This window comes from Lipotes vexillifer, unplaced genomic scaffold, assembly GCF_000442215.2.
Source record: "Lipotes vexillifer unplaced genomic scaffold, Lipotes_vexillifer_v1.1 scaffold240, whole genome shotgun sequence".
NCBI lineage: Eukaryota > Metazoa > Chordata > Mammalia > Artiodactyla > Lipotidae > Lipotes > Lipotes vexillifer.
In genome coordinates this window covers 7039911-7063026 of record NW_006797481.1, presented here as the reverse complement: position 1 = coordinate 7063026, position 23116 = coordinate 7039911, and the positions used below count along the sequence as shown (strand labels likewise).

The 23116-nt window shown below is 37.9% G+C and overlaps 1 protein-coding gene across 1 annotated transcript in view; it reads left to right on the top strand.

The window, feature by feature from the left end:
* The window catches only part of TDRD1 (tudor domain containing 1), a 37197-nt gene extending 14616 nt beyond the window's left edge, over positions 1-22581 (top strand). The window contains exons 10-22 of the mRNA XM_007469614.1: positions 1235-1321; positions 2087-2254; positions 2374-2481; positions 6591-6833; positions 7193-7330; positions 10065-10175; positions 13648-13923; positions 14645-14764; positions 17505-17621; positions 20117-20284; positions 21487-21714; positions 22362-22408; positions 22489-22581. Of these exons, the coding sequence (XP_007469676.1) occupies positions 1235-1321; positions 2087-2254; positions 2374-2481; positions 6591-6833; positions 7193-7330; positions 10065-10175; positions 13648-13923; positions 14645-14764; positions 17505-17621; positions 20117-20284; positions 21487-21714; positions 22362-22408; positions 22489-22581 (1904 nt within the window). The remainder of the gene's footprint in view (positions 1-1234; positions 1322-2086; positions 2255-2373; positions 2482-6590; positions 6834-7192; positions 7331-10064; positions 10176-13647; positions 13924-14644; positions 14765-17504; positions 17622-20116; positions 20285-21486; positions 21715-22361; positions 22409-22488) is intronic.
* Positions 22582-23116: the final 535 nt, after the last annotated feature.

The following is a 23116-nucleotide window of genomic DNA, read 5'->3' as shown; positions in this document are numbered from 1 at the left end:
GTATCTTTTTAATACAGCCATTATAATACCCCTGATTTCTACTCATTTACTGGGAATATTCAGGAATTTTTCTGTGAATTTGTCCATCCTTACCATCAGTGCTTTTTCTTTGAACAACCTTCACAGAACTGCATTTGGTTAGCATTAAGCCCATAAGCACATAGTATTTAAGCTGCGGAAATGGAAGCAGTTTGGAATCCTGTTCTTCCTATACGGCTTTGTACATATTTAAAAAGTGACTTCTGACAGTGCGCTTATAAGTGCCTCTTGTTTTCCAAGGTATTATTATGACTCTTCTATTGCTTGAGACCCATCATTGGTTGATTACTTGGTAGAAAATTCAGTCAATCCTGTTGTGAAATTAAGTAAAAAATCTGTGTTTTGTTTCCTTGTTGTGTATATTCCATGTTATGACTTGAGCTTTTGGATACTATTTGAGGGAACTTGAAGTTTATGTGGCTGCTGGTTGACACTTGTTTCAGCCATGCTTTATGTCTGAGATGAAGTAGTCTTATGTCTTAAATTTATTTTTTCTTATAAATGGTGGTCATTCTAAGCATGCCAGTGAGGTGGTGACTAAATCTTCCATGTTACTCATAATTTTTAAGTGAAATATTTTGATTAAATTTTTTGTTAAGTGATGGTGGGGATTTTGGCTCAATTTTTTCTAATAAATTTATTTATTTTTGGCTGCATTGGGTCTTTGTTGCTGCAGGCAGGCTTCCTCTAGTTGCAGCGAGTGGGGGCTACTCTTTGTTGCAGTGCATGGGCTCCTCATTGCGGTGGCTTCTCGTTGCAGAGCACAGGCTCTAGGTGTGCGGGCTTCAGTAGTTGTGGCACACGGGCTCAGTAGTTGAGGCTCGTGGGCTCTAGAGTGCATGCTCAGTAGTTGTGGTGCACAGGCTTAGTTGCTCCGCGGCATGTGGGATATTCCTGGACCAGGGCACGAACCCGAGTCCCCTGCACTGGTAGGCAGATTCTTAACCACTGCACCACCAGGGAAGCCCCTTGACTCAATTTTTAAAGCTGAAAATTAATAAACTATATTTTGCACATAGAACTAGTAAAAAATATGAACTAGTAAAAAAATATGAACTAGTAAAAAAATATGCCGGTGTGCCAATAGCTATAATTTTTAAATCATGTGATTGACTCATTTCTTTTGTATTTATTCTTTTCCTCTAATACTTAGTATAATATCTCAACGGAAATATGTTCTCTTAATCACTTTTAGGAAAATTCTTAGACCATGTGCTCATAGAAATGGGATATGGCTTGAAACCCAAGGGACAAAATTCTAAGAAGCAAAGTGCAGATTCAAGTGAGTATACAGATTAATATTGAATGGTGTAGCGATTTTAGTTGTTGAAGAAGTTATTGTCTCTTGTCTGTACTCCTAGCGTACTGCCTATATGAAATCCCTGAAACATCAATCTTGGGTGAGACAGCTCTGCTGAACAGTTCTCAGGAGTTTTTTTTGCCATCTGGAGGAGAAAACTCAATACTTACTGGTCTAAAAGTTACCACGGTTGAAATTGTAAATGATGGTGGTGTCCTAGGGAGAGTGTAAAGTGAGAGAAGTGAACCTGAGCTTACAATACCAAGGGAGAAGCTGTGATGGGAGAGGTGGAAAGAGAATGGGGAAAATGTTGCCAGGATAACAGAAGAGTAAATGTTCTGGGAAGGAGTCATCAGCAATAATAAATGCTGCAAAGGGGTCCAGTGGAAGGAACAAAATCCCCCCAGCAGTATCTGCTTCACTAAGGCACTGTGGAGGTGCCTTCAGGGAACGTATTCTGTAGGCAGTATACTCCCACATAGAGAAGAGATTATAAAACGGTGGCAGAATCGCAGAGTGCAGTGGGGGCCCTGGGAAGGGCACCTGACCCAGATTTGGAGGAAAGCCTTTCACAGTGACATCATACTGAGCAGGAAATACTCAAGTTGCTGGGAGATTTGGGAGTATGTTCTGGGAAAAAAGACCAGAATTAAAGCCTAGAAGTGTGAAAGAGCACAGTTAGGTCTGAGAAACTGGAAAATTGGATTAATGAAACCAAAAAGGCTTATATTTCTGCTTTTTGATAAGGTGATCTTGAAGATGTCAGGAAAATCACAGCTGAAAACAAAATTGTTGTAGACAGAAGTGGCCTAATTCCCAAAGTGTTGACTTTGAATGTAGGTGATGAGTTTTGCGGTGTGGTCGCCCACATTCAGACTCCAGAAGACTTCTTTTGTCAACGACTACAAAGTGGGCGTAAGTAAATCTTGATTTGTGTTATCAATATAACATACATCAAGAGACTCAGCTTGCAGATATGCAGATAATGTGTAAACTTGTATTTCTTTAGTTTAAGATGTGATCTGTATCCACAGATAAGCTCGCTGAACTTCAGGCATCACTTAACGCGTACTGCAGTCAAGTGTCTCCACGCTCTGATTTTTATCCAACCATTGGTGATATCTGCTGTGCTCAGTTCTCTGGTGAGGAAAAGAGAGTATTATTGAATTTTTTACTTACAATTAAGTACCAAGAAATGAAACAATCTTCGTTTTGCATTGGATGGCTGCATTTGAAGTTTGAGTAGTGCACCAAATATGTTTTTAATATCCATTTTTAATATCCAATTTTAAAGTTTTAATATCTAATTAAACTGAATCAAAGTGTGTAAGGGAGGAGGAGGACCTGTAAATGCTGCAGGGGGGGCGGTGATGGAGGTTTTTATTTTATCAGCCCTTTAGTTCTGGAGACTGATACAGACATTTGTTTATATCAGCGTGGGAATGTGGAACCTCCCAGGGTCATGTCTTGGCCAGTTTTCTTTGGAACAGCAAGAGTGTCTGGAGGCACATAGCTGTTGTGGCCCGGCCTCTGTAGCTGCACAGATGATGACCCTGTGATGACCGGGTTCAGTTCTCTGCTGAAGGGAGGACCAGTGGCCTCCAGTAAATCTATGGCTTGGTTAGTGGAGTCTGGTTGACTCATACTGCCAGGTATTCTAAAATTGATCAAGACCTAATGGATTCACTCACATGACCAGGACATGTTCCCTTGTCCTAATGAGTTAACTGTCCACTAGAGGGATTAAGCATTTAAATAAATAATGACAAGCATACAACATGAGTTACCTAGAAAGGGGTGAATAAAGGTGACATTTCAGGAGTTGAAAGCTTCTGATAAGGAAAAGTAGGAATGGTGAATAAGCATGCATAGTTCAGTAAAGCTTGATGTTACATGAAAATAGAATCTACAAATGACCATCTAAATTGAGGAGGAAAAATTTTTGTTTATATCTATATTGGAAAATCATTTCAGATTGAGTCTCTCCTGTTTTTAGAGGATGACCAGTGGTACCGTGCCTCTGTTTTGGCTTATGCTTCTGAGGAATCTGTACTGGTTGGATATGTAGACTATGGAAACTTTGAAATCCTTAGTTTGACAAGACTTTGCCCCATAACTCCGAAGTTGTTGGAATTGCCAATGCAAGCTATTAAGTGTGTGCTGGCAGGTATGTAATTTTTATAGTTCCTGTATTCTTAAAATATTGAAACTTAAAGTTAAGAGCACTAGAATTGAAATTAAACTAGTGAGTAGATCAGGGAATGTGTTTAGCTATAACTTAGCTCAGTACAAAAACAATCCTTAATGGAACATTTAGGAAATACAGATGACTATTTTGCTATCTGTAATAGAATGAAGTTGAATGTACCTGTGTTTATGAAATTGAGTATTCTTTTTTGTTATTTATAGATCCTGCATTATCAATCCGTATCACAGAAGCCTGTCAATTGCATGAATTAGGGGGAAACTGCTTTTAAAAGCAAGAACATCAACGATTATATGCTTAGAAATAACTGTATATGTAACATGTTTCGCTAGGAGCAGGAGCTTCTTTCCAGCATAAAAGATTAGCTTCTACAACTTTTCATTCACATGCACTATAATTTAACTAGTATCCAGTTATCAGAGGATATTTCCAAGTTTCTGCTACTAGCAGTGTTCTTTTAACTAAATTTTTCAGCCTATCCAAGATCATTTCCTTAGGAAGAGGTACAAACTACTGTGTATAAAATAAGTAAGCTATAGGGATGTTATAGTACAGCACAGGGAATATAACCAATATTTTATAATAACTTTAAGTGGACTATAATCTATAATCTATAAAAATACTGAATCACTGCGTTGTACATCTGAAACTAATACAGTATTGTAAATCAAATATACTTCAATTAAAAATTAATGATCTTTTTTAAAAAACTAATTTTTAAAAAAAGATCATTTCCTTGGGATAGGTTGCAAAATGTACTTGCATTTACAAAAATACCGCCTTAGGTGGAGTGGAGGTGTCAGTGGGTGTGCTTTTCATGTTTGTGATACGTATTATGATTGTCCCCTGGAAGAGGTAGAACTAGTTTACACACCTACCGGAAACGTAGTAGGGCGTCAGCTCCCTGACACGTTGGCGCACCAGATACCGGGTGGGCCAAAAGGTTCGTTTGTTTTTTTCCGTAAGATGGCTCTAGTAGCACTTAGTTGTCTTCAACTTCACTCGAAACAGTTTTGTTAGATTGTATGTGACAGCTGTCATATCAGCGTGCGTTTAAAAAAACATCAAAATTGGTGAATTTTTGTGTAGCCGTTTTAATGTTGAAGGTGGAAGAAAAAAAGCAACATTTTTGGCATGTTATGCTTTATTCTTTCAAGAAAGGTAAAAATGCAACTGAAATGCACAAAAAGATTTGTGGAGAAGGTGCTGTGACTGATCGAACGTGTCAAAAGTGGTTAGTGAAGTGTCGTGCTGGAGATTTCTCTCTGGACGATGCTCCACGGTCGGGTAGGCAAGTTGAAGTTGATAGCAGTCAAATCAAAAAACAATAATTGAGAACAGTCAACGTTATACCACGCGGGAGAGAGCTGACATACTCAAAATACCCAGATTGAGTGCTGCAAATCATTTGCACCAGCTTGGTTATGTGAATCGCTTTGATGTTTGGGTTCCACATAAGTTAAGCGAGAAAAACCTTCTTGATCATATTTCTGCATGCGATTCTTCACTGAAACGTAATGAAAACGTTCCGTTTTTGAAACAAATTGTGACGGGTGATGAAAGTGGATAGTGTACAATAATGTAGAATGGAAGAGATCATGGGGCAAGCGAAATGAACCACCACCGACCACACCAAAGGCCAGTCTTCATCCAAAGAAGGTGATGTTGTGTACGTGGTGGGATTGGAAGGGAGTCCTCTATCAGGAGCTCCTTGCAGAAAACCAAAGGATTAATTCCAACAAGTACTGCTGCCAGTTAGACCAACTGAAAGCAGCACTCGACGAAAAGCATCCAGAATTACTCAACGGAAAATGCATAATCTTCCATCAGGATAACGCAAGACCACATGTTTCTCTGATGACCAGTTAAAAACTGTTACAGCTTGCCTGGGAAGTTCTGATTCATCTGCTGTATTCACCAGACACTGCACCTTCAGATTTCCATTTATTTCGGTCTTTACAAAATTCTCTTAATGGAAAAAATGTCAATTCCCTGGAAGACTGTAAAAGGTACCTGGAACAGTTCTTTGCTCAAAAAGATAAAAAGTTTTGGGAAGATGGAATTATGAAGTTGCCTGAAAAATGACAGAAGGTGTGGAACAAAAGGGTGAATATGTTGTTCAATAAAGGTCTTAACTGAAAATGAAAAATGTCTTTTATTTAAAAAATTGAAGGTACTTTGGTCCTGCCCAATAGATATTTCTGTATTATTTCATCTTGGCCAATTTTGATAAGCTAAAAACTAAATCATTTTAATTTGCTCCATTACCAGTGAGACTGGATGTTTTTTCATAAGTTACTTGGTTCTTAATTTTATGAAATGACTTGGTATAACTTTGGGGTTGTTGATTTGTAAGTGCCCTTTCAGTAAATGCTACAGATGTTTCAGATGTCAGTATTAGTGACTGGTGTTTCTTCCTGGATTGTTTTATACTTTTGTTTGTGATTTTCTTAACCTTATTGACATATAATTTATATACCATAAAAATCACTGTTTTAGGGAATTCTCTGGCAGTCCAGTGGTTAAGACTCCACTCTTTCACTGCCAAGGACGTGGGTTTGATCCCTGGTCAGGGAACTAAGATCCTGCAAGCCGCACAGCACAGCCAAAAAACAAAAAAATCAGTGTTCTAGGTATACAATTCAGTGATTTTTGGTAATTTACCGAGTTGTACAGCCATCACCATAATCTAGTTTTGGAATATTTCCATCACCCCACGGAGATCTCTTGTGCCCATTTATATATAGTTAATCCTAGCTTCCTAGGCAACCATTAATCTACTTTCGGTCTTCTAGATTTGCCTCTTTGGACATTTCGTATCAATGGATTTATGATGGTTTGTTTACATAGAAATACAGAAGTGTTTTACAGACCTTTTCTTTATAATTTTGCCTTCATTTTCGTGTTTAGAAAATCCTTCTCAGATGGGACTTTCTGGTTCCAGTGTCTGTCATAGAGTCCTTAAGTTTGTGGAAATTAGGAGCTAAATTTGTAAAGGCTTACAATAAGAAATATTTTAACATTCTTTTAAAAATTCTTTGTTAGGAGTAAAGCCATCATTAGGAATTTGGACTCCAGAAGCTATTTATCTGATGAGAAAAGTTGTACAGAACAAAATGATCACAGTGAAAGTGGTGGACAAGTTGGAAAACAGTTCCCTGGTGGAACTTATGGATAGGTCTGTGAGGCCCCACATCAGTGTCACCAAAGTCCTCATCGATGCAGGCTTTGCCGTGGGGGACAAGGGGGTAGTGACAGATAAGCCCAGTGACGTGAAAGAAGCCAGTGGTAAGTAAATTGTCCACCAGATAATGTCCGTGCTGGAATTCAGGTGGCTTTGTGAATGTATGGGTTCTCATACTTTAAACAAGAATTGATGTTGAGCACCTTTTGTCCTTTTAAATCAAGCATTCATCTAAAGAGTGTGTTTGGGTCACTGGCAGCTGAAGGTCGATCAGAAATGTGAATTTGAAATTTGGAATTCAGTGAGGTAGCAGTGGTTAATTCTCATACTAATTAACTTCCCTGCAAAGTCACTAAGAAAGTCATTGGACATTCAGTTCTTCAAAAGCAGACTCTTTAGCAGCCCTGCCTCCAACTCCCTGCTCTGGCCGTTTGTTTTGCAAATCGTCCATTTATTTTCACAGTTCCCTCGGGTGTAGAAGCAGAAATCAGTCTGTTGAAGTGGACGTGGGTTGAACTTGCTGTTGATCAGACAGTAGATGTTGTGGTCTGTGTGATGTATAGTCCTGGAGAATTTTACTGCCATGTGCTTAAAGAGGATGGTAAGTTGACTCTTACTTATTTCTTTTTACAGTACACTGGCATAGATAATAGGTCAAGATGAGTTTGTTATTGGGTGGTGAAACTGTTCTCTTTCCAGTAAAGACCAAGTGGGTATTTGTACTTTCAAGAAAGATTTGGTTTTACTTGGTTGCCTTTTATTCCATTGTAAGACATTATTTTCTGTTTTCAATAGTCTCTGTTTAAACCAGCTTAGATTTCACAGAACGTCTCCTAAATTCATTTTTGAAAAATTTTAATTGTTGATCTCATTGACGTACGACATACATACAGATAAGTGCACAAATATGAGTGCAGCATAACAAATTATCACAAAGTCAAAACCTTGTATAACCAACCTCTGGTTACCAGTAACCCGGAAGTTTCCTTCGTGTCTGCTGACAATCACTGCCACTTCTTTCTTTCAGAAGTAAATATGATCGTGCCTTCTAATAATAGCATAGATTAGTTTTTCCCATTTATGAACTTTATATAAATGGAATCATACAACATGTACTCTTCTGTGCCTTGTTGCTTTTTTTTTTCACATTTGTGAGTTTGGACCATCATTTTCACGTGTGACTGTAGCTCGTTTTTTGTTGCTGCATAGTGATCCGTTGTATGAATGTACTGCAGTTTACTGTTTCTTCCTACTCTTGGACATACGGGTTATTTCTAGTTCTGAGCTATAAAATGTTGGTAAGAATATTCTCATACAAATTTAGCGCACATTCATTTCCATTGAACATGTACCTAGGAATGAAATTACTGGCCAAATCTTAAAGGGTATGTGTGTTTTCAGCTCTGATCAGTGAATGCTAAAAAGTTTCCAAAGTGATCATGGCAGTTGTTGGTTTGAGAATTCTAGTTGCTCCACATCCTCACAAACACTTTGTATTTTCCGTCTTTTTCCCTTGAGCCATTCTGGTGAGCATCATTGATTTTAACCTCTCTAAGTTTTGGGTTTTCTCTCTGTCAAATAAGGATGTTACCCTAGATAACTAAGTTCCTGACTGGCTCCCAACTTGTGAGATTTGTCATCCCTTCATACAGAATCATCTGGTAGATAGGCTACTATTTTAAAATATTTGCCACTTATTTTCATAAGTGATTGTACAAGCATATGGTACAAATTTTAAAGTTACAAAAGAGAATATAGTGAAAAGTTAAGTTTCCCAGTTCCTCTTCTCAGATTTCTAAATATCCTTCCAGTTCCTTTTCTCAGTGTTCTTAATATCTTTCCAAAGTTGCTCTATACATAGGCTTGTATGAATACATATATTCCTTTTTATGTAGGCATAAATGGTAAAATAAATAATATTTGCACTTTGCCTTTTTCTCCCACTCTGTCTTGGATATCAGTTCACATAGTGTTTCCTCCGTTCTTTTAAAAATATACTTTTAATTTTGGAATAATTTTAGATTTACAGAAAAGTTGCCAAGATAGTACAGAGAGTTCCTGTATACCCCTAGTTTTCTCTATAGTACCACAATTATGTAAGATGTTAACATTTGTTACAACTTAAGAGACCCACATCGGTAAATGTCTATGAACTAACCTCCAGACTTTATCTGGGTTTCGCTAGATGTCTTTTCCATTTCTGGTAATGGCCTTTTTCTGTTCCAGGGTACCACATCACTGTACGTCCTCATTCCTTTTCATGGTTACGTGGTATTCCTCTGGGTGGGTTTACCCTAATTTAGTTAACCTAGGTACAGCTAGCTAAAGGATTCCTGTGTACAAGCATTTATTACTGAAAACAATTCTTGTAATTGGTGATTTTATTCTGAGACTATATCCTTGAGACACATACCTAAAATTGTACAATAGTTGTTAAGTCAAAGGATATGTGTGCTTGTGCTCTTGAGAGAGTGCCCACAAGAGGTCATCCAGGCTGATTTCCACTGTCAGTGTATGAAAGTGCCCTCTCCCACACCCTTTCCTGCAGTGTGTCCTTAAACTTTCTTATTTTGACTAATCTGAAAGGTGACAGTTCTAACTCGATACAACTTAATTTCCGTTTCTGTGACTGGGTCTTTGCCACATATTTAAAAGATATTTTTCTTTTACTTCTATAGTGTTCAGATCCCTTTACTTGGCATTTTAAAGCTCTCCATGGTCTGTATCTTTCCAAGCACATCTCTGGTGTTTTTCTTCAGTGATTCACCTTTCCATTCCTCTTCTCTGCCAGACTGCTCCCAGCACGTGTTTTTTGGCTGCTTAATTTGGTACTTTGCCTCAGAGCCGTTTCTTTTTCTGGAATTACCCTCTCCTTTTCTAGCAAACAAGTCATACTTTAGATTTCTCTATGCAACCTTTAGTGCACAGAGCTCACCTCTCTGAAAGTCCTCAGCAGACACTATCTGTGCCAACCATTTAGTAATTACATATACTCCTTCAGGACAGCTTATATGTAACTTCCTTTCTGTGCAGGCTTGTGCACTGTTTCCTGGTCCACATGCAAAGCTCATGCTCTAGCACACTGACAACAATGCCGTCATCATGGCTCTGTGCCCAGTAAATTGTTGGTATGGGGTTTACTGAGAGTATCAACTAAATAATGACTTATTTGCCCAATTTCTTAATAAGGAGAAGGGAGAGGTATTTGGTGTACTTTATAGTTGCTTGGGGTTGTGCCTGGGTTTTTATGATCAAAACACTTTCCAACTTTAAATGAAAATCTGTTACTCTGCATGTTTTTTAAATACTAAACACTATGTGTATTGTATTTTCAGCTCTAAAGAAACTCAGTGACTTGAACAAATTGGTAGCAGAATATTGCCAGCAGAAGTTGCCTAATAATTTTAAGGCAGAAGTAGGGCAACCTTGTTGTGCTTTTTATGTAGGTAAGTTGCAGTTGGCACAATATTGACTATATTAGAATCTTTTATTTCTTGACATTCAAACCTCATTTTTAGTGTATTTGCTTCAAGCAGATATTTTTCATAATCAAAATTAAATGAAAGCTTAAAATACCGTGGTTTTTTTTGTTCTTCTCTCTTTGTAACAAGGAGCCTCCAAATGATACATTCTTACCTAACTTTGTCAAGTGCTTTTCTTTCCAGAATTTCTGATAATATTAAAAGTTAGAGAATGGGAAACCTGTTCACTGCAGATTCATTGTTTCTTCTGGTCACCCTGTGCATGTTTATTTTGAAAATACGTTTGATGAAACACCTTAATTTCATTGCATGTTTTTCTGTTTATTTTTTCTATTATTTACCAAGTAACAAGTGCAACAATCTCATTAGCGGTGAGAATATTATAAGTCCTCCAGTTTGACAAATATCAAGTTTATTAAGTCTTTACTTCACTTAATATTCTGCTTATTGGTTAAGTTATGAATGAAGTCTTTATAGTAGATATAAAAGTGTGATGCTATAAAAACTGGTGACATTCTCAGAATGAATTTTGAGAATTCTCCTTCTAGGGATTTCTGAATTAAAAACTAAAGGTGTTGTCTGGGAAGAGAAATATATTAGCTACTTTAGACAAAGAATGGTCTTTTTCAAGATAAAAATTTCAAACCTTAATAGAAGGGAAATATTCCATGTTACAAATTTTGTGTTAAATCTAGGTGATGGTAATTGGTATCGTGCTTTAGTCAAGGAAATCTTACCAAATGGAAACGTTAAAGTACAGTTTGTGGATTATGGAAACATTGAAGAAGTTACTGCAGATGAAGTCCAAATGATCCTATCCAAATTTTTAAAACTTCCATTTCAGGGGATACAGTGCTGGCTAGTAGGTATGGTGCAGAGTAAGAAATTTTCTCAACTGTCTTCTAATACTTAGAGTACATAAATTTCTCAGTATTAATATATTTATAATTTTAATATTTTGTGTAAGTTATTTTCTCTTTCATATTATAAAATTTAGAAACATATATTTAAAGATACTGGCCAAAATGTTCAGTGTTGATGTCAAAGTAAGGAAGCAGCTGCTTTTCTATACTTACGATAGGAGTGAAAACCGATGCTTTCTTTTGAAGACATTTTTCAGGATTCCTGAAGAGCCTCAAATATTCTTACCTTTTGTCTTCGCAAGTTTACTTCTAATAATTCATCCTAAAGAAATAATCATGTGATTTCACAAAGTTCACCTACATGGAAATTCATTACACCGCTGTTAATAATAGCAAAACAACCTAAATAGCCAATAGTAGAGGCTTGGTTAAATGAGGATCCGTATAATGGGTAGTGGTAGTACCTATTTCATAGGTTTGTTGTGAAGATTATTAAATTAATGTTTAGATCAGGGTCTGTCCGGCACTCAAAGTTCTATTAAGTGTTCGTTCTTATTACACAGTCATTAAAATGTTAAATATGTGTTGATGTGAAGACTAGTTCATGATTTAAGTGAAGGAAGCAAGTTATGAAAGAGATGGCAGGATGGCATTGTGATTAAGAGGACAGATTAGAAGCAGCTCTGCTGCCTACTAGCTGTGAGACCTTAGGTAAACTGTTTAAACTCTGTGCTTCCTTTTCCTCATCTGGAAAATAACGGTACCTTCCTCAAAAAGGCATTAAGGATAAAAGAGATACAAGGCATAAAATACTGAATAGTGCCTAACATTATAACTATTTTTATTATTATAATAATTTCTTTATAAGAGAATTATGTGTATATATGTGCATGTGTGTATTTCCATATGCACATAAAGATTATGAAAGTTTGGATACCAAAATGTTAATAGTGGTCTTGTCTAGAAGCATTAGATGCTTTTTATTTTTCTTTTGCCTGTTTTCTTTCTACCTATTTTACACTAAGTATGTTTTGGATTATTGTTTTTTTAATCACCATGTTTTATGTCAGTGTTTCTTAAAATATGACCCCTCCACCCCACAGCCAGTAGTATCAACATGAGAACTTGTTAAAAATGCAGATTCTTAGTCCCCACCCAAGACCTACTACTAAATTGGAAACTGTAGGGTGGGGCCCCAAAATCTGTTTTCACAAGCCCTCTACATAATACAGATGCACACTCACATTTGAGAACCACTGTTATGAAAATAAGGGTATAAGCCAAAGTTATCCCAGAAAGATAATTTTTGGTTAAATAATTAAAAATGATATTTTGAAATTATTGTTGGAAGACTGTTCACAAAGGTGCAAGTGTATGTTTAACATCTTTTACCAGAATAGTTGATAACTCATCATTGTGTATGTAACCGTAGTGGCTTCTAAAAGAAATAATAATTCTATTTTTGCCTATTGGGAAAAATGCCAGGTGAAGCTAAGTTAGTGAGGAAGGTAAAGACGGATCCTGAGCCTCCTAAAACAGTAGTATATTTGTAGATGCATTATCTGCAACTCAGGCACTGAGGATGTAGATATATAATTGATTATTGAGAAAAGATATTCAAAATCACTGACCTGAATGGTAAACTTGGGAAGGGTCCAGTCCTGGATATTATTGAGGCAAAAAATGCAGCTTTGGGGCACAGAATTCTTGTTTTTTTTTTTTAATACTCCACATCTATTTATTTTTATTATACTCTACATCTTTATTGGAGTATAATTGCTTTACAATGGTGTGCCAGCTTCTGCTTTATAACAGAGTGAATCAGTTATACATATACACATATGTTCCCATATCTCTTGCCTCTTGCGTCTCCCTCCCTCCCACCCACACTATTCCACCCCTCTAGGTGGTCACAAACCACCAAGCTGATCTCCCTGTGCTATGCGGCTGCTTCCCACTAGGTATCTGTTTTATGTTTGGTAGTGTATATATGTCCATGCCACTCTCTCACTTTGTCACAGCTTACCCTTCCCCCTCCCCATATCCTCAAGTGCATTCTCTAGTAGGTCTGTGTCTTTATTGCCATCTTACCCTTAAGTTCTTCATGACCTTTTTTTTTTCTTAGATTCCATATATATGTGTTAGCATACGGTGTTTGTTTTTCTCTTTCTGACTTACTTCACTCTGTATGACAGACTCTAGGTCCATCCACCTCACTACAAATAACTCAATTTCATTTCTTTTTATGGCTGAGTAATATTCCATTGTATATATGTGCCACATCTTCTTTATCGATTCATCTGTTGATGGATACTTAGGTTGCTTCCATGTCCTGGCTATTGTAAATAGAGCTGCAGTGTACATTTTGGTACATGACTCTTTTTGAATTATGGTTGAAAACTTTCCCTAATGTGGGAAAGGAAATAGTTAAGTCCAGGAAGCACAGAGAGTCCCATACAGGATAAATCCAAGGAGAAACATGCCAAGGTGCATATTAATCAAACTATCAAAAATTAAATACAAAGAAAACATATTAAGGACAGAATTCTTCTTAATGCTGTTTTATTTGTTAGATATACAGCCTAGAAACAAACACTGGACCAGAGAAGCCATAGCAAGATTTCAGACGTGTGTCACAGGGATAAAACTCCAAGCCCGAGTGGTAGAAATCACTGAAAATGGAGTGGGAGTTGAACTCACCGATCTTTCCACTTCTTATCCCAGGATAATTACTGATGTTCTGATTGAAGAACATCTGGTTTTAAAAGCTAGTTCACCATGTAAAGACTTAGTGAAAAACAGTCCTGTTAATAAACGTGGTCTTCAAATTGATGCCCCATGGCTTCAAGGTAACATTTTTAAACTGCTATTTAAATTTACATTATCCTTTGCTTTTATAGGCTGTGAAAATTTTTCTGTTCCAAGTGACATGATTTTCCTGTAGAAATATGCTTTGTGGAAATAGATTAGTAATAAGTAAAGTTAGCTTAATATTTATTGAAACATGTTTTTTTTGTTAAACACTGTACTCATTTTTTTTTTTTTTTTTTTTTTTTTGCGTTACGCGGCCTCTCACTGTTGTGGCCTCTCCCGTTGCGGAGCACAGGCTCCGGACGCGCAGGCTCAGTGGCCATGGCTCACGGGCCTAGCCGCTCTGCAGCACGTGGGATCTTCCCGGACCGGGGCATGGACCCATGTCCCCTGCATCAGCAGGCGGACTCTCAACCACTGCGCCACCAGGGAAACCCTGTACTCATTTTTAATGTAATTACTTGTCAGGCAGACGTGTATCATACAGCTATGTATCCTTTAAAGTTTGAGGAAATTTTAAGAATTAAATATACTACAGAAATGGAACTATACTACTGAAATATACTATAGGAGCATAATAGTTTAAGGATTCTTATTATAGATTGAACTTTTTTGTAATGCACACCAAAATCCCTCAAATTAAACAGATTGTTTTATGAAAATACAGATTTTCGTTTTGGGAATTTGGGAATGTTGGTATTCAGTAGAATACTAAATTTTATCTTTTTCACGAGAGACCTGTATTTCGTATGTTTTCAGCCACCTCTTCAGCTGAGCAGTGGAGGACAATAGAATTGCCAGTTAATAAAACTGTACAGGCAAGCATATTAGAAATCGTAAACCCAAACTTGTTTTATGCTCTACCAAATGAAATGCCAGGTAAGAAACCAAACAAAGTTTGAGACACATTTATGCTGGTCTTTTAAACTGTAGAATGAACTTACCTGAATTCCTTAGGAAGTGATGGGGAGAAGACGGTGATGATTTCTGTTTCACTCACTGTTTTAATTGATCATAATAACACTTAAGGAAAATTTAATTATAAAAACATGAATGTGAACATGCCGTGCATTCAGCACCTACTCCACCTGGTCTTGATCATCTACAGCTTTTTATAACAAAGCAACGTCCTTAATTACTGTATAATTTCTTGTTTAAAAATAGGTACTGTCTGTATTGAATTGTACTTATTACTAAGCTAACCTTCTGCAAGCATTACGAGAATTTGAACCAAAACAGTTTAGATACGTTGGAAAAGTACTTCCTAATCAGTCTATAATTACAGTGTTACTGTATCTTAGAAACTTGGAGAAATGTTTTACACTGGCCCTAATCATGAAGAAAAGTAGCGTGTAAATGTTGACTTTCCTTTTCCTTTTTTATTTCGTGAAAGATTACAATTAAGGCATCTCTTCAGTGTATTTTAGTTTTGTTTTTTTTTTTGCGATATCCCTGTACTCATTTTTAATGTAATTACTTGTCAGGCAGACGTGTATCATACAGCTATGTATCCTTTAAAGTTTGAGGAAATTTTAAGAATTAAATATACTACAGAAATGGAACTATACTACTGAAATATACTATAGGAGCATAATAGTTTAAGGATTCTTATTATAGATTGAACTTTTTTGTAATGCACACCAAAATCCCTCAAATTAAACAGATTGTTTTATGAAAATACAGATTTTCGTTTTGGGAATTTGGGAATGTTGGTATTCAGTAGAATACTAAATTTTATCTTTTTCACGAGAGACCTGTATTTCGTATGTTTTCAGCCACCTCTTCAGCTGAGCAGTGGAGGACAATAGAATTGCCAGTTAATAAAACTGTACAGGCAAGCATATTAGAAATCGTAAACCCAAACTTGTTTTATGCTCTACCAAATGAAATGCCAGGTAAGAAACCAAACAAAGTTTGAGACACATTTATGCTGGTCTTTTAAACTGTAGAATGAACTTACCTGAATTCCTTAGGAAGTGATGGGGAGAAGACGGTGATGATTTCTGTTTCACTCACTGTTTTAATTGATCATAATAACACTTAAGGAAAATTTAATTATAAAAACATGAATGTGAACATGCCGTGCATTCAGCACCTACTCCACCTGGTCTTGATCATCTACAGCTTTTTATAACAAAGCAACGTCCTTAATTACTGTATAATTTCTTGTTTAAAAATAGGTACTGTCTGTATTGAATTGTACTTATTACTAAGCTAACCTTCTGCAAGCATTACGAGAATTTGAACCAAAACAGTTTAGATACGTTGGAAAAGTACTTCCTAATCAGTCTATAATTACAGTGTTACTGTATCTTAGAAACTTGGAGAAATGTTTTACACTGGCCCTAATCATGAAGAAAAGTAGCGTGTAAATGTTGACTTTCCTTTTCCTTTTTTATTTCGTGAAAGATTACAATTAAGGCATCTCTTCAGTGTATTTTAGTTTTGTTTTTTTTTTTGCGATATGTGGGCCTCTCACTGTTGTGGCCTCTCCCGTAGCGGAGCACAGGCTCCGGACGCGCAGGCTCAGCGGCCATGGCTCACGAGCCCAGCTGCTCCGCGGCACGTGGGATCCTCCCGGACCGGGGCACGAACCCGTGTCCCCTGCATCGGCAGGCAGACTCTCAACCACTGCGCCACCAGGGAAGCCCTTGTTTCTTTTAATTCATTTATTTTATTTACTTATTTTTTGCTGCATTGGCTGTTCGTTGCTGTGTGCGGGCTTTCTCTAGTTGCGGTGAGCGGGGGCTACTCTTCGTTCCGGTGCGCAGGCTTCTCGTTGCGGTGGCTTCTCTTGTTGCGGAGCACGGGCTCTAGGCCTGCGGGCTTCAGTAGTTGTGGCTCGCGGGCTGTAGAGTGCAGGCTCTAGTTGTGGTGCACGGGCTTTGTTGCTCCGTGGCATGTGGGATCTTCCTGGACCAGGGCTCGAACCCATGTCCCCTGCATTGGCAGGTGGATTCTTAACCACTGTGCCACCAAGGAAGCCCCAGCGTATTTAAGTTTATTCTTGCAGTATCAGAGGCTGAGTTAGTGCAAGTTTGCTATTCAAAATAATCTGCAGGTATTTGAAAGCTGAAAAAAATGAAAAAAAATTTTTTTCAAGTGGTCAAACCAAGATTTGTGGTGATAACAATAACTGCTCTTAAATATATCCTCCAGTATTAGGAATAATCAACTTTAAACTGTATAGTGGAAAGCAGCGTTTTAGGATTATTGCATCCTGACCATAACATATGGTATGATGAATTGGAAGTACTTTGTTTCATTTAATTAACTATAACACACTTACTGAAAAGTATACTGAACAGTCGTAAAACTGCAACTTAATAGAACAAGTTTTTGTAGAATGAACACACTAGAATAGCCACCCTGATCAAGAAATTTGCCCCCCAGTGGCTTCCTTCTTGCCCCCTCCCAGTCTTGCATCCCTTCCCCACAAGGGAACCAGTAGTGGTTTTATCTTTTTTTGGCTTTATCTATTTTAAAAATATAAATGTATATTTTAATATATATGGGTTCTTTTTTGAGTGATTAGATTTGACTTCCCTTTTTATATAAATACTTTATTATAAATAGCATTGAAAATTTCTTCACAAAACATTTTCTATATATATTTTAGAAGATCAGGAAAAACTGTGTGTATTGACAGCCAAATTGTTAGAATATTGCAGTGCTCAGAAAAGTCGATCGGCCTATAGACCAAAAATTGGAGATGCGTGCTGTGCCAGATACACAGGTAAGATTCTTTTCTGTTCCCCAGTGTTCACTTTAAAATTTAGATTTACGGTTTAAAAATGTATTTCGTTTCCCTCTTCTTTTGTATGACAACTAGATCTGCAGTTTCCCTCTCTTTCTTCCCCGTAGAAATGTGTCATAATTTTTGTTTAGATAAGTATTCTGTATTACGTTATTAGTTTTGCATAAACAGTCTTCACAGCCTACCCACGTAGTTACTATAATTACATTTTTCTTTTGCAGCCTTTTTTGTTACTAGTGTCCTATATACTTTCACTAATGATCTCCAGTTCTCTGCATTGGTATAAATTCTCTCCATGAATACTGCCTGTACTTTATCAACTTTTATCATATTGTAGGCAGCTCAAGCCTTCTGACACACTCCTATCCAGACTGCTTGTCCTCCAGACCTGAGCTGTCATCCTGAAATTTTCCTTTCACCATCATGCTGGAGATTGTTTCAGCACGAACCCATGTTACTTGGATTTCTCTCCCACCCCACCTTGTTGGCTAGATTTCTCCCTCCCTTGTCTCAGCTTGTTTTCTGGATCCTTTACTTTTGATTTAATATTTTGGTATATCTATCTCATCCTCTAGAAGCTGAGAAAAGGTACATGTAAGATAAATTTTGTTATCTTTCATGTTTGAAAGAGTCTTTATTCTACCCTAATAGTTACTTGGTAGCTTACCTATAGATAAAAATTCTAGGTTGGAAATCATCTTTCTCTTAAAATTTTGAAGGCATTGTGGGTGTTGCTGGTGGAGAGGTAGATGTCATTCAGGTTCTCCAAACTTTGTACGTATATTTTTCCTCTTTTCTGGAACTTTTGGTAATATTTTCATCCCAAGTTTTGAGTTTTATTTTTTATTTTATTATTATTATTATTTTTTTGCGGTACGTGGGCCTCTCACTGTTGTGGCCTCTCCCGCTGCGGAGCACAGGCTCCGGATGTGCAGGCTCAGCGGCCATGGCTCACGGGCCCAGCCGCTCCGCGGCATGTGGGATCTTCCCGGACCGGGGCATGAACCTGTGTCCCCTGCATCGGCAGGCGGACTCTCAACCACTGTGCCACCAGGGAAGCCCCTGAATTTTATGATGTGACTCAGCACTGGTTTTCTTTTCACCATTGTACTGAGCACCCAGTGAGTGGGCCCTTTAGAAATTCATGAGCTTCAGTTTTGAAAATTTTTCCTGAATTTTTTTATTCCTTTCTTTTATTTTCTGCTCCTTTATGAACTCCAGATATTCTCATGTTGGACTTAAACTCTACTGCTAGTTTCCTTTGCCGTTTTTTTTCTTTTTCTTTTTTCAAGAGATTTCCTCAGTTTTCTCTTCCAGCCTTCCGTATTTCATTTTTAATATCACATTTTTGGTTTCAGTAGCTTTTTTTGTTTCTCAAGTGTGTGGTTTTTAATAACTGTCTTGTACTTGCTTCAAGGATGGAAGGTCATTTCTCCAAGGATGTTAATATCATTCTTTAATTTTCATGGTCTTCTCCGTCTTTGGGTCTCTGTTTCTTTGAGGTCCTGTTGGTTTTAGTCTTCTCTTTCATGTCAGAGACTTTATTCTACTATCTGGTTATCTTTCACTGTTCGTTTATGTAAGGTGAAGCACTAAGAAGCTAATTGGAAGTTGCTTTGTGCACAGGCAGAGCTTGTCTGCTTAGTGGCCTTTCCTTTAGGGTGATCTGGCTCTGCAGTTTCACTGGGAACTCCTGATGCCACTGGGTGTCTTGAAGTGTTTTTGCTTGAGACGGTCGTCTCCTCCCTGGAGTGCATAGCTTGCCTGACAGGGGTCTTGTAAACTCCCTCCTATGCTCTGCCTCACGTTCCCCAGTCTGTAGTCTTTCTGGTTGGTCCTCTCTGGAGAGGAAACTCGTCTTCTGCCCATGGGTAGGAGCAGTTACCTGAAAAGGGGGAATTTTCTAAGTGTTATTAAAACACGTAAACATAAAACTGATCATTCTTTTTAGCAACTTTAAAAATAGATATTACGTGTAAATGTGTTTATAAACTAAAGTTTATTCACATGCCTTGGGGAACCAACTCTGCTTCCGTTATTCAATCTCCATTTCATCTCCATCTTTGCTCCAACTTTTGAATGAGTAGCATCAATTATTGAGCCTTGATTGCTTGGGGATTTGAGATGCAAACTGAGATGCTTCTTGGCTTCTTTACACCCAGCTTTAGTTGAGCTCTGCTAAATCATTTCCACTTACATATTTGCTTTCCACCTTCCACTATTACATTGTCTTCCCTCTTGTTCTCTATCCTTGTGGTTTTAGACCTTTTTCTATTTAGTCCTGTAACTGTCTTTTGAGTAGAATCTGCAAGGAGTATATGTGATGCTCGTATTTAATCTAAACTCCTTGGCGTGAAGTCAGAAATCTTGGTGTGAATTTCTAAGTGATGTAAATGTAACTGTGAATAACCATCTTAAAGGAGGAGGGCATCATTGAATGTAACTTCTCACTTGAGATTCCTCTGTATTTTCAGGTGATGATTTCTGGTACCGTGCCATTGTTCTGGGGACGTCAGCTGCTGATGTGAAAGTGCTCTATGCAGACTATGGAAACATTGAAACTCTGCCTCTTTGCAGAGTGCAGCCAATCTCTGCCAGCCACCTGGAGCTTCCTTTCCAAATTATTAAATGTTCCCTTGAAGGTACACAATTAAGTCACTTTCCAATTTGGATGTCTGTGGGATTTTTTTCTTTCTTTTATAGCACCGAGTCTGAAACAAATGGGTATTTTAGGACTTCCCTGGTGGCGCGGTGGTTAAGAATCCGCCTGCCAGTGCAGGGGACACGGGTTCGAGCCCTGGTCCGGGAAGATCCCACATGCCGCGGAGCAGCTAAGCCCGTGCGCCACAACTACAGAGCCTGCGCTCTAGAGCCCGTGAGCCACAACTACTGAACCCACGTGCTACAACTACTGAAGCCCGCATGCCTAGAGCCTCTGCTCCACAGCAAGAGAAGCCACCGCAGTGAGAAGCCCACACACCACAACAAAGAGTAGCCCCCGCTCACTGCAACTAGAGAAAGCCCGCGTGCAGCAGTGAAGACCCAATGCAGCCAAAAATAAAATTAAAAATTTTTAAAAAAGCGTATTTTAAGCAACAGCCCAGATTTCTAAATATCAAGCAGAGTTTACCAAAAAATCTCATACCTTTTATTATTATTTTCATTCTCACAAAAATTATGTTCATTTGTTCCATCTTTGTTTTACAGATTAGTTTCAGAGAGTCAAGGCTCAGAGATTCTGGTTTGCCTCAGGTTGCAAAGCTAGTTAAGTGGCAGGGCCAGGGTGAACTGGGGTCAGTCATCTGACGTCTTGTGCGGAGGTCTTTCTGCTTTGTCACAGAGGCTAGAGACGTTCAAATGGCATCATTTTGGGCTACCTTCCTATTCATACCATATCTGCGTATTTATTCAGCCCTTCAGTTGGAATTTGAATAAACGGAACTAAAATGCTAAAGTAGCATTTTATTCTTACTCCTGGTTTCTTTACCCAGAGGTCCCAGTAGATAATAACACACTGATTTCCTCACAGTCTGCTTTGGTTTTGACTCAGAGAGTTGGAAAATTATCTTTATTATTGTTTGCTTCTACCATTAGAATGTAAGTCCACAAAGGCAGACATTTGTCTGTTTTGTGGCTTCTAGACCTAAATTAGTGCTTGACGTAGTAGGGATTGAGGAATATTAATTAAGTTTGATTTTTTTGAATGCAACAGCAGTAGTACATCAAAGCATACCTAAACCTAGCTAAAATCAGTGAGCCTTTTGCTTATTATCCTTAGATAATTTATCTAAGTATCATTTTTCAGGAACTTGAAGATTAACTCTAATATTCAATTTTTTTCCAGGACCAATGGAATTAAATGGAAGCTGTTCTCAATTAATAATAGAACTACTGAAAAATTTAATGTTGAATCAGAATGTAATGCTTTCTGTAAAAGGATTTATCAAGAATGTCCACACAGTGTCAGTTGAGAAGTGTTCTGAGAATGGTACTATGAATATAGCTGATAAGCTGGTGATGTATGGTCTGGCGAAAAACATCACATCTAAAAAGCAAAGTGCTTTAAATAAAGGTATTTTTTTCAAGTTTAATTAATAGCAGATGTAAGTATAGCCAAGAACAGATGTAATCAATTTAGTTGACCTGATCTTTCCTTATTCTCCGTGGCCTCGGTCCCTCTGTTGTCACCCTCTACAAATCCAGCGGCAGGGTGCTGACTCATGTTGTCACCTTAGAGGAGCCACCTGGAAGGAAGCAGGCCTCCCAGTCCGGATTTTCCTTAGATCAGGCTCAGCAACACTGTTGATAGAATTGATGCTGAGAGCTTTAGAAATGTCAGGCATTCAGAGTAGCTTCCAACTTCCTTTTGATCCTGATCAAAGTGAGAAGAACTCACATATTTGAGAATGGATCTTACTAGTTATTTCATAAGATGATGCTTTGGCAGGCCTGCCCTCAACCGAAAAGAGAAATCTCGTGTATGACAGGCAAAAGACGTGAAACCTCAGAGGTAAGGGCACTCATTTGGTAAAACCCAGGACAGGAGTAGATAACATAAAGCCCAAATGAAAAATTAATTGATCAAGTCCTTTTGTAGTTGGAAAGGATCTGCCCTGAGGGGCAGATCTGTATATGTTCAGACTGCAGGTTTTGTTTTGTTTTATTTTTTCTGTTATTTATAGTGCTAGTTGTCTAATGGCTTTTTGCATTTGCTTTTAGAAAAGGTGAACAGGATGAATTGCTGCTGCACAGAGCTACAGAAACAAGTGGGTAAAATTTCCTTTAAGTGAAATTATACTCCCAACATTTTTAGCAATGAAATAACACCATTTCTTCTCCCCCTCAGGTTGAAAAACATGAACAGATTCTTCTCTTCCTCTTAAACAATCCAACCAATCAAAACAAATTTACTGAAATGAAAAAATTGTTAAAAAGTTAAGTAAGTTAAATTTGATGTTTTTGCACTTGTGTAACCCCCAGCAGGACATCTCCAGTCATGTTGTCATGACAGAGCTAATGGGGTGACACCCGTTTTGAGGCTGTACTTTATTCTGCAGTCTAATGATCTGAGGTCTGGCTGTAGTGCTTCTGCTGTCTTTGTAGGTTTTGTTTGGTAAGCTCCCTTTGACGCTACTAGTGGGACTGAGTCCAGGGCTGTCCGGGTTGCAGCGTCCTTTCCTTACTGTGTTTGACATAGAGACAGCTCTTGATGATATTTGCAGGGACTTGTAAAAATTGTCGTGAGGTCAAGCTTAGCCTGAAATTCTTTGTGTCTAGAGTGAAATGAACTCTCCCTTGTACGTACTTCTATAAAAACCTATAGCACTTTTTGTGAAGAGGTTTTAAGAGGCCGAGAACAGAAAATGGGCCGTACTGATAGTATATTTCATTTCAAAACAAAACATACTCTTCCTTTTTTGGCTGTGGTGACTCTAGTGGTTAAAGACTACATTGGTGGATTTTGAATAGTGGTT